General features: G+C 46.5%; 1 protein-coding gene across 2 annotated transcripts in view; it reads left to right on the forward strand.

Annotated features, from left to right (window-relative positions):
- Positions 1 to 966: 966 nt before the first annotated feature.
- The window catches only part of CNKSR3 (CNKSR family member 3), a 107,978-nt gene continuing 96,719 nt past the window's right edge, over positions 967 to 12,225 (forward strand). Inside the window, exon 1 of one of the 2 annotated variants that reach the window (XM_008007652.3) lies at positions 967 to 1,631. In XM_008007652.3, the coding sequence (XP_008005843.3) occupies positions 1,580 to 1,631 (52 nt within the window). In that variant the 5' untranslated portion in view covers positions 967 to 1,579. Of the gene's footprint in view, positions 1,632 to 1,665; positions 1,830 to 12,225 lie in introns of those variants that run through there. The other variant, XM_038001126.2, reaches the window with a different exon arrangement.

The following is a 12,225-nucleotide window of genomic DNA, read 5'->3' on the forward strand; positions in this document are numbered from 1 at the left end:
AGAACTTGAAGGAGAGGCAGGCATTCAAATTAGATTTTCCCCCAGTTTAGCGTTAACTCTGTCCCCAGTTGGAGTCCATGAATATGGAAGGACCCTCCCCCTGCCAGGCGCTGAAATTGTGCACGAGCTATTTTTGTTGTTGTTGTTGGCTAACAACTTTCCTTTCACGGTTAATGACTAATCCAAAGGAGCATTAGCTCACGCTGTAAATATGAAATTATAATATAGCAAAATATAACGCTAAAAGCCATCAATCTAATTTTAGTCGCAAAGTTGAAATTTCATAGCAATAGCATTAAAAGAGTTACATTGTTACGATTTCAGTCAACACATAAATGAAAAAAAACTGTTCTGGCCTGGCGCGGTGGCTCAGGCCTGTAATCCCAGCACTTCGGGAGGCCGATGCGGGCGGATCACCTCAGGTCAGGATTTCGAGACCAGTCTGGCCAACATGGTGAAACCCCGTCTCTACTAAAAATACAAAAATTAGCCGGGCGTGGTGGCGGGCGCCTGTAATCCCAGCTACTCGGGAGGCTGAGGCGGGAGAATCACTGGAACCTGGGAGGCAGAGGCTGCAGTGAGCCAAGATCGTGCCACCGCACTCCAGCCTGGGCGACAGAGGGAGACTCCATCTAAAAAAAAAAAATTGTTCTACTTTAAGAAACTTAAAATGACGGCTTAATGGCAGAGTAGTATTACGACATAAAGCATTTGAAATGAACAGAACATGCAGATCTTACTTTTTTTTTTTTTTTTAAGTGTATTGTTGCTCACAGCGAGACAGAGTGTTCTGCTACCCACAGGGCCAGGGCCTCACACAAGCCAGCGGGCTCTCCAGGGTGCGCGCGCGATCTACAACCCGCCCCTTGAAAAGAAAAGCAGGGCCCAGGACGCTGCGGGTGTGAGCCAGACCGGCTTAGAGAGGGAAAGTAACCAGAGTCGGCCGCTTCGGGTGGACCCGCCCCCTCCCACGAGTTTCCCTGGCCCCTCGGCCCCGCCCTCTCTTTTATTCGGTTTGCAGTGACCGGAGCTGAAACTTTGCAACCCCAGCGCGCACGCTCTGCGCTCTTCCCTGCCAGTGCGGCACGGGAGGGCGGCGCAGGAGGTGGGACCTGCGCCGGGAAGGCTCCGGGACGCCAGCGCACGCGGAGCGGGGACCTCGGGGAACCAGCCGGCGAGAAGACCGGCCGAGGGAGAGCCGATCGCGCCTCAGGAGAACTAAGGAAGTAGTCCCGGGCCGGGAGGCTCCCGTGCCGAGCCGAGGCCAGGGGTCTGGGGTCGCAGCCCGGCGTGCCTGCAGCTGCCGTCGCCCAGGAGCAGCAGCTGTGCCCGGGATCCCGGCGGCGGCGGGGGAAGGAGGAGCTGCAGCTGGACTGTGGCAGCTGGAGGGAGAGGGCCAGGCTCCCCTGGCGGAGCTGCGCTGGGACGACCCGCTGACCGCGGCCATGCAGCCTTGACGAAGTCGCTCGGGCGCAGGGGAGCAGCCGTGGGCGCGCCCTCCCGGGAAGGGCCACCGGAGCACAGGCAGCAACACTTTATCTCCGACTCTTCAAACCAGCGAGAGGCGAAGCCGTTTACCATGGAACCCGTGACCAAGTGGAGCCCCAAACAAGTGGTGGACTGGACTAGAGGTGCGCGGGCCTTGCGGGGGGAGTGTCCGGAGTCCTCCAGCCTCGGGGATGGTTGGGCGGGGAAGTGGGGAAGGGGGTGATTGGCCCTTCCTCCCGGCGAGAAGCGGTGAGGGCACAGCCCGGTGACAATGCAAACTTCTGCCGAGTGGCCTGTGCGCCCGTATCTCTCATACCTGCTCGGAGCTCTTCCTTTCTGGGGTGCGGATTGTGGCAAGCCGAGGGGAGCCCCATCCTTAAACCAGGGAGTAGGGGTGGCCTTTCTGTGGAGGTTGAGGGCTGGTGATGTGGATCTCGGGACTCGGCACTCGGGCCGGGGGGCGCTCTCCCTGCCTGGCCCGGGTGCGGTGCCCGGCGACTCGGGGACCCGAGCGCAGAGGCACAAGGCGCCTTTGTGTGGGTGACTCCCGCCGGACCTCGTCCATGCCGCCTGCCCAGAGCCGTCCGCAGGCGTGACGGGGGGGAGTCGCACAGGTAGAGGGAGACTCCGGCGGGTCGCCAAGCCTGTCTGTTTTTGTTGGAGAAGGCGAGAGGGCGGCGCAAGAGCCAACACCGTGGCATTTGCGCCGGAGCGAAACCTCCAGCCAGGACTCCCGGGAAGGCAGTGACTTTTGCTGCGGGAGGCGCCAGTATCCCCGGTGGCGCTGCATTTTCAGGTCACATGGAAGCCCTGGGAAGGAGAAATCTGATTGTTTGGAATCACTGTCTTGATTCATACAGTATTTGGGATGAGGAAGGCAGTGGGACTGGGGCGGTGGGGAGAATGAGCAGAGGTAGAAGCTTGTCCGCCTAGCCTGCTCGCTTACTTTTCAGTGTCTCCCACGATTTCGAGGGAAAGGTACTAGAGTTTACTCAACCTTTTTCTGTACTTGCAAGAGAACAAAGTCCACCAAGAACAATCTGTATTTTCATGGTTTCCCCCTACCCCCAACATCTCTGTTTCGAGATGGTATTTGTTTTTCTATCTGCTCTTCCAGGTAAGGAATGGTGTTCTTTCTCAGTACTAACTAGAATTTTATAGCGCTTTACAGTTTGCTAAGAGCTCTCTCTGTTACTGCCCTTGGTCATCACAGTAAGCCTGCGAGGTAGGTAATACTGGTAAGACCAGGTCAGCTTTCAAACCGTCCCACCCATAGCTGCAGCATAATGAAAGCTGATCACCGCTACATCTCATTTCTCATGCCTGTGACTTACACATAGACCACGTGGAATAGGATGTCCGAGGTGTGTGGGGTGTGTCAGTGGGTATGTCTGACCATTTCCTGCTCCTCTGGGAGAATTCCTTGAGAACGGGTTTGTCAAGTGAGCAGAATTTCCTGGACTCCTATGTAAAATGAAGCTAAAAACAACACATGCTTTTGCATTGGTGACTAGGTTTCCCAAAGAGTAAGTGGCATTGCCAGTACTTGGTAGGAAGCATTAGCTTAAAAGCCATCCATGCCCACACTAGTTTGAAATGAGGTGTGTTCCTTCATTGAAGATGCTACCAAATTCCCTAGGCTGGCAACTTGGTGAAACTGAGTTGATATCTATTTTATCTGTATATCCCTCATAAAGTCAACTTGAGACACTGCAAATTTCAGCTACTATTGACTTCTAGAACCGTTCTGTCCAGCTTAGTAACCAGTACCACTTGTGGCTCTCCAGCCCTTGAAATGTGGCTGGTTAGAATTGCAATGTGCTGTAAGTCTAAAATACACATGGCATTTGAAGACTTGGTATGAAAAAAAGAACATGAAATATCTTAATACTTTTTATTATATGTGGAAATGATAGTATTTTGATAGGTTAAATAAAAGATATTACTAAAATAAACTTCACCTGTTTATTTTTACCTTCTTACATATGTTTCCTAGAAAATCTAAAATTACACGTGGCTCATATTTGTGGCTTCCACTATATTTCTATTGGACAGTTCTGCTGTAGAGGAAAGAAAGGGTTACATCTTATCACCCTGGCTTTTCTGAGCCTCTGCCAGCTTAGTTGATAATGTACAACCAGAAAAATGGTAACAGGCACACAGGAAGATGATGGAGTGAGATCTTCACACCCTCAAGACTTTGTCTTTTTTTTTTTTTTTTTTGGTCCCTCTTGGGATTGGAAAAGGAGAAGTGTAAAATTACATCCTGTTATGTTTGTTGAGTATTTAAAAGGGAGAGTAGATTAAAGCATGTTTTTGTTATCCAGTTGCCTTGACGTTATGAGTTAGTTGAGATTACTTTCATCTAGGAAAAGTTTTCTCCCAACCTGAAATGAATATCTATGGCTGGCTCAATACCTACGATACTTATTAGGTTACATACCTGTGGTTGGCCCTTGGCTACATTACACATTTGCCTGTGCCCTTTTGGACCCTGAAATACAGCCTTGTAGAAAGATCTGGATACTTTCTGTGTTCCAATCTAAAAAAGATGGCTAAGATGATAAGAGGCTGCAATCTTCCAAGTTGCATGACCCATTACTTGAATATTTCTCACAATAATGATGCTCAAGTATTGACTTTTTAATGAACTGTCGACTTACAAAAGCTTGTTTGCTTATAGGACTATTTTTAGTGCTCTTTGCTAATCTCTTTACCCAACCTTTATTTTATAAATACATGCTACTGATAAGCAGCTCTTCATGTAGACTTTGTGACTCTTGGTATTGCATGAATCTGGGTAGGGCGATTATGAGAACCATTGAATGCCTTAGATTTAAAACTGTCTAAACCTGGCCACAGTCGACAACTGTATCTCATGTCCTTGTTATTTGACAGATGTGTGCCTTAGGAAATAAGTTGTTGTCTACAGAATGAATGAATCTGTCTGGCTTTTATTATTAGTGTTTAGCTACACTGTCACCAATTTTACCATAATGTTAGTGGATCCTCAGTAATTATTAAGCAGTGTATCAGGCACATGTCTAAGCATTGTACAAATATCAGCTCATTTAACAGGCACAACCACCTTTGAGGTTAGGAACAGTTATTTCCATTTTGCAGTTGAGGAAACTGAGTCACAGAGTGATTGACTGATGTCACCCAGCAGAGCAGGTAGTTTGGCTTCACTCCATTCCATTTTCTCAGGAGTTTCTTCCCAAGGCCACACCTAGACCACACCGAGAATCTTTACATTTGTGAATAGATCTTCAGGATTTTGTGTGAATAGCATATGTTAGTGGAGGAGACTCATCCAGTATATGTCTGTGTTATTCTCTGTCTTTAGTTCATGTCAGAAAGTTATTTGTAAATCAAATTTATTCCTAGTTCATGGCGCCTTGCCAGTCAATTCAGTAAAAGCCTTTGCAAAGCAAATGATCTTTTACAACATGTAGGGGGTTCCATGGCGCTGCCGTCTTGTTCACCCATTCGTAGCACATGGCATAGGGTATGGCCTGGCACATGGTGTTCATTTTCATACTTAGTGCTTCAGTGCAAGGTGGCGGCTCCTGCATGATTGTCTTCCTATTCCAGGCAGAAGGGAGACTCATGGAAGACAGAAGACAGATAGCAGCCAAGTATTCCCCTTTAAAGAGTTCTTTGAAAAACATCAAGTGACCTGGCTTACATCTCAGGTGCCAGAAATGTGACATGGCCACCTCATGCAGCAGGGAAAGCTGGTCGCTGTAATTTCTTTCTTTTTCCTTCTTTTGTTTCTTCTTTCTCTTTCCCTTTCCTTCCTTCCTTCCTTCCTTCCTTCCTTCCTTCCTTCCTTCCTTCCTTCCTTCCTTCCTTCCTTCCTTCCTTCCTTCCTTCTTCCCTTTGCTCCCTTTCTTTTTCTTTCCTTTTCTTCTTCCTTTTTTCTTTTTCCCTTCCTTTCTTTTTTTTTTTAAGTTTGGTACATTGTGACCCTGAAAAAAAACTCAGAGTTTGGTCAGAGAGGAAAAAGGGGAGAATAGATATTGGTAGGCAGGCAACAGGGATTTACATGCACTGATTTTCATAGCTCAGTTCTCAAAGTAGACATGTGCCACATTCCCTACTTACATCCAGCCGTGTTTTAGAAATAGAGTTATATCTTCATTCCTGTTCAATCTTCTTAGGTCAAAATTGGAACTTATATGAGGTCCTTTTCTCTAAGCTTGATTTAAATATGAGAAATTTCATTGTAGAATGCAGCTACCACAAGTCATGTTTCTGCTTTAAGGCCACTGGGGAGTGCCTTCGACGAGGAAGAAGTGGGACTGGTTGTCCCGGCAGAACTGTCCTAGCCTTGGCCATTGATCAGCCTAGAGTGGTAGGCTGTCATAACTGTGTAGTTGGCCGGGTGCGGTGGCTCACGCCTGTAGTCCCAGCACTTTGGGAGGCCGAGGCGGGTGGATCATGAGGTCAGGAGATCCAGGTCATTCTGGCTAACACGGTGAAACCCCATCTCTACTAAAAAGTACAAAAAAATTAGCCGGGCGTGGTGGCGGGCGCCTGTAGTCCCAGCTACTGGGGAGGCTGAGGCAGGAGAATGGCGTGAACCCGGGAGGCGGAGATTGCAGTGAGCTGAGACTGCACCACTGCACTCCAGCCTGGGAGACAGAACAAGACTCCCTCTCAAAAAATAAATAAAAAAATAAATAAATAATAATAAAATAATAATAATAATAAAATTGTGTAGTTGAGTCAGCACGTCTATAACACCCAGCTTTGGTCCCAGGAGAGAAGTTTCTCTGGCCAGCTTCTGGTGCTGCTAGTTTTGGTAGCAGTCCCCATCACCAACCAAGAGAAAAGGGGACTTGCTTGCTCAAGGTCTAAGCCACAGGCCCTGCTCTTTCCCTGTCATGTCTATGTGTTTATGACGCATAGCAATCTTAAGGTGCTTCACTATTTGGTCATGGAAAGGCTGGAATTTCCAAGTTAACTATAGAGATCTGATACATCATAGGTCAACTGCAATGTACTACTTTGCACGGTTAGGCCCCTCTTGCCGCCGTCCAGACAGAGGCAGTTCATTTTGTTACCTTGACTCGAGTTTATGTTATACCTTTTCTTTTAGCCTCTGTGGTCCCTGGGAAAGGGAGGCCTTTTTCTTTTAGCAGCTGTAGGTCTACCATTTGGCCATAGTTCAGAAAAGCTCTTCATTCCACCCTCTCCTTGGTTCCATTCTCTCTCCTGCACTCCACTGATAAAATTCTCTTAGTAACAGAAAAACATTGATTGATGCATTTATTATCTTGGCAGATGCTGTTCTAGGTGCTTTATTTAGGCTCCCTCATTATAAAAATTGTTTACTTATTATTATTAATTTTTAATGCAGGATGGGGTCTCACTCTGTTGCCCAGGCTGATCTTGTCCTGAGCTCAAGTGATCCTCCCACCTCGGCCTCCCAGAGTGCTGGGATTACAAATGTGAGGCACTGCCCCTGTCCAGCCTCTTTCATTTCATCCTTAGAAAACCCAGTGAGGTGTATGAATCATTTCCAGCCCATATTAAAGAAACTGAAGCAGAGAGAAAGAATTTGCTCAGGGTCCCCTAATTATTAGTGGTGGTCTCTCTGGGGCTCTCCCCAACTCCATCACTTTGTCACTTTGATTACTTGTACCAGGTGGTCGAGCTGAGTGGTTCAGAGCATGGGCTCAGTATCCCAGTTCTGGTTTTGACTGTGTGATGTTATGTAAGCTCTCTATAAATTTCTACTCCTTGTTTTTATTGCTTCCTCTCTTCCTTTTTCCTATAGCTCCAGGACACAAACTGTTCTCTCTGAGCAGTCAAGTCTTTCATAAGGTGCATTCTTATCATCCAGGAGCACCTGTCAGTGTCAAAGAGATTTTTCTGCCGTTTGCCAGCTGGTCAGAGGATCGGGGGGGGGGAGGGGGCAGAACTTGCAGCTGATCAGGAAGGTTCTTGGTTACTGGAGTGATAAATACCTCTTGCAAATATCATGAACTTTCCTTGGGTAAATTAGTTGGAGCCATATTTCCGCACTTTTAAAAAATTGTACCTGGGCTTGCAGTGAGGATGGCATAGGATGGTTTTTGCTGTCAACTGTTGGCCCCTGTCTGGCACCTGGTCTGTGACCAGCAACTTCAGCATCACCTGGGAGCTTGTTAGAGATGCAGAAGCTTGGGCCTGGTGAATCAGAATCTGCATTTTAATAAGATCCCCTGGCGATTCATGCACCCATCCCAGTTAGAGAAGTTCTACCACGTAGCTGCAGACGTGTTTTCAAAGTTTGCTGGAGTCCTGCTACTGTGGTGTTGGGCTATCTGGTCTGGTATGTACTCCAGCTGTTTCATTTACATTCTGGAATGATGACACTTAATTTGAGGATGCTTGACTTGGCCACTAATTATGGCAAAAAACCAGTCTTACGGTGTGTGCTTATATTTATAAGCACCACCTAGCAACAGCATCAGGCAATTCTTAGTAAAATAAATGAGACATTTCCCTTGAGATTTCTTCCTTATTCCTTGAAGAGTTCTTATAACAGCCTTAAAAAAAAAAAAAAAAAAAAGACCAGGCGTGGTGGCTCACGCCTGTAATCCTGGCACTTTGGGAGGCCGAGGTAGGTGGATCACGAGGTCAGGAGATCGAGACCATCCTGGCTAACACGGTGAAACCCCGTCTCTACTAAAAAAATACAAAAAATTAGCCAGGCGTGGTGGCGGGCGCCTGTAGTCCCTGCTACTCGGGAGGCTGAGGCAGGAGAATGGTGTGAACCCAGGAGGCGGAGCTTGCAGTGAGCTGAGATCCGGCCACTGCACTCCAGCCTGGGCGACAGAGCGAGACTCCGTCTCAAAAATAAATAAATAAATAAATAAAATAAAATAAAATAAAATAAGGGCAGGGTCTTGCTCTGTTGCCCAGGCTAGAATGCAGTGGCACGATCATAGCTTATTGTGGTCTCAAACTCCAGGGCTTGAGGTTTGAGTGATCGTCCTGTGTCAACCTCCCAAGTAGCTGAGACCACAGGCACATGCCACCACACCTGGCTAATTAAAAAAAAAAAAAATCTTTGTAGAGATGCGTCTTGTGGTATTGCCCAGGCTGATCTCTGAACTCCTGGTCTGCAGTGATCCTCCCTGCTCAGTCTCCCACAGTGTTGGAATTACAGGTGGGAGCCACCATGCTCAGACTGCCCCCTGCCCCGCTTTAAAAAAAATCTTTAACACAAGTAGCCAGAAGGGAGTTGTGGGGTGGTCAGTGGTCACTGTGGTTGAAGTTTGTTCTCAGGATCCTCAGTAGGACCTGGGAGGATGAGATGGGCTTTTGGCTAGTCACACCATCCTATAGTTGGTGACCACACGGCGTTTACTACACTGAGCTGACTTTTGGTGGAGATTTTATTGTTGATGGGAAATGACACCAAATATCTTTTCAGGAATAAATAACCATGGCAGATCTCAAAATTTGGCACAAATCTATGTGTCGCACTGAGGCTGGGGTGTCTCCATCCTTTATCCATGGAGATTGGCGAGTGACAGGTCCTGCTTTGGCTCCTTTGTGCATTCCCCTTGTTGTGAGGAACCGAGAGGGGCCCTCCCGTCTGTGTCCCCATGCCTGTGTCACTGCCTCTCTTTTCACCCAGACTGTCATCTTCTAGCTCCCGGACCTGAGTGTTCTTGCCTTGCTTTCCCTCTGTCCTCTCATTTATGTTATTTCTGGTGTGTCATCACTGGCTTACCCATTATGTAGGCTTTAAGTGAAAAAGTCAGATGTTATTTTCATGAGCTCTGCAGGGCACTTCTGCATTTGTTCTCATTGGACTCTTCTCAAGCCTGGAGATGCACAGGAAGGCAGTTTCCACTGCAGATGAGCAGCATGGAGGAGGCTTTTGGAAGTGAAATGAGTTGTCCAAGGTCCAGAGGTGAGGAGCTGGGACCAGGCTTCACAGAAGGCTTCTGTTTTGTGGTCCTGTCCCGTCTCTGGTTCCTCCTCTATCCAGATAGTGCCTTCTAGTTCCTTCCTAACCAACAAGTGTGGGAGGCTGGGTGTGGTGGCTCACGCCTGTAATCCCAGCACTTTGGGAGGCCGAGGCGGGTAGATCACCTGAGGTCAGGAGTTTGAGACCAGCCTGGCCAACATGGTGAAACCCCATCTCTACTTAAAAAAAAAAAAAAAAAAAAAAAATTTGCTGGGCGTGGTGCCATGCGCCTGTAATCCTAGCTATTCAGAAGACTGAGGCAGGAGAATCTCTTGAACCCAGGAGGCAGAGGTTGCAGTGAGCTGAGATCGTGCCATTGCACTCCAGCCTGGGCGACAAGAGCGAAACTCCATCTCCAAAAAAAAAAAAAAAAAAGGGAAAAGCCCTTTGTATAACGTATGGCATATGTGTGGAATTAAAAGAGGAAATAAATACAGGGAACGCCTCTTGCATAACGTATGGCATATGTATTCACCCACTTAACTGGTAGTGTAATTGGGGTATTTTTATTTAAATATTTAATATTGTTGTGGCTGTCACCCTTCACGTGCTTACTAATAATTTATGACAATTCTATTCACCCTTTTGTTGTTATACAGAGGTAAGTTAAATTAAGTCCGTCTTCCGTTTTCTCACTGTTTCCTTGGACGCTTTCGCCCTGTTCTTAGGAGGACCTTCTCGGTTTTAGGTATTGTCCTAAGTGCTAGGAATCCATAGTCCCTGCTTTAGTGTGGTAGATGTGTGGGTGACAAACGCCACCACCAACCACAAAACAGATGAATAAGAAAATTTCTAATGATAAGCATAAATCAGAAAATAAAGCAGAGAGGTGAGGGAGAGGGACTGGGTGGGGGACTCCTTTGGATGAAGTCATTTCAGAGGTGACATGTAGGCATGAAAGGTAGGAAGGAACCGGCGATCAGGAAATTAGGGAGAAGGGCATTGTAGGAGAGGGAATAACTCATGCACAGGCCCTGAGGTGGGAATGAGCTTGGAGGGTTTGAGAAAAGGAAGTTGTGGTGGGGTCATGGGAGCAAGGGTGGGGGTGGTGGATGAAGAGCAGATGAGAGAGAGACACACAGGGGCCAGATCATGTAGGGTCTTACAAGTCGTGGTCAGGGAGGTGCAATATTTTTTATAGTTGTGTTGGAAAGCGGAGAGTGACAGTATTTGATCTGTGTGTTGAAAGATCAGTCAGGCTTTTGGTGCAGAAGTGAATTCAGGAAATCCCGCTGGAAGGCATTGCAGTATTCTGGAGGTGATGGGTTCTTGGATTCAGGTGTTGGTGGTTCCAGCCTTTGTGAAACGAAGTTCTAGTTGCAGCTGGGTCATTGACAACTTCCAATCTCAGTAATGTAAACGTTAGATTTGAAGTTGGGATGTCTACCCATTCTTTCCCCTCCTGCCAGGGCTAAGGTAGGTAGATGCTCTCCTTTCCTTTCCCGCTGGCTCCTCTCTGGCTGTGTATGATGGTCATTTAGAATAGAGAGCGCCCTCTGTCTTTTGCCTTGTTCATATCATTGTTTTCTGGCACTTTTTGCTGGGGCTACAGTTTCTGAAGCTGTTTATTCATCTATGAATAGGGTTTTTGTGAAATTGGACTTAGCCTACTTTGTTTTCTTTGACATCAAATGGCTGATGGAACATTTTTAAACCTGGGATCAGAAGGGCAAATGCGGTTGTGTTTATTAAGGCAAAGCAGCTCCTTAGAATGTGAGTCAATAAGATGGAGAAATTAGAAAGCTTTCTATGTGGTAACTTTTAAATTATTTGAGTAAAGAAACTGGTATATCTGACTTAAAATATTTTGCTCTACTGACAGACTATCCTAATTTTTGCTTTAGAAACTGTAGCTTCCATACTGGTGGTGGAATAGATGGTATTTTGATACATTTTCAACAAAAGCTGGGCATAGTTTTAAACACATAATATATCTCTTCTCCATAGCGGGGAAGGAGTGGGAGAGGGAGCTGAGGGAGGGGAGGCTGATATTAGAATAACCCGGAAGCCTTAATCTCTTGCTCACACCCAGCTGTGAGTCCCCCAAAGGAGCCAGTCTGTCAGTTCCATCAGAGGAAAACCCCTACGTGCTTTCTATCAGAAAAGGCGGCGATTATGATAATCTGAATCATGCTTTCCTGAGGATAACCTTTTAGTGAAAGGAAGCGTTCTATTTCCTATTTTCAGAGATTTGCAGAGAGGGGAAATTCAGTGCTTTGGGTTTGGGAGTGGATGTGTGTGTGTGTGTGCGTGTTTCTAATTTTACTTACATACGCATTAATTGAACAATTTGCATGTTCTTTCAGTAATTTTACATTACAATGTCTTCCGGAGAATCAAGTCAAAATACTAGTTGGAATATGATCTTTGAAATAGAGGAAAACTAGCTTAATATGTAGGGTGGATCAGACTTCATGTAACACCTGTTAAAGTTGTCAGCACCATCTTAACAGGGATTCCAACTGGAGTCTTAAACTAACCGTGAGCAGATGACACAACTGTGGGTGGCATTTAGGAAACAACTATGTACACTAAAGCCTTAAATTGTTACTAATAAGTATTTAAGAAAACATAAATACTCTTTGCCAGTAAGATGCCTAGAGACACATGGTTTGAAGTGGTTTGATTCTAAGCACCTCTAGGCCAATTTGAAGAATTTTACATAAAGCTGATTAAAGAAAAACCCTTCCTAGACCTGGAGAAATTCTTCATTCTTTCTTGGATCAAATCAGAGATGGACAGGCCGGGCATAGTGGCTCACGCCT

This window comes from Chlorocebus sabaeus, chromosome 13 (genome assembly GCF_047675955.1).
Source record: "Chlorocebus sabaeus isolate Y175 chromosome 13, mChlSab1.0.hap1, whole genome shotgun sequence".
NCBI classification, from domain to species: domain Eukaryota; kingdom Metazoa; phylum Chordata; class Mammalia; order Primates; family Cercopithecidae; genus Chlorocebus; species Chlorocebus sabaeus.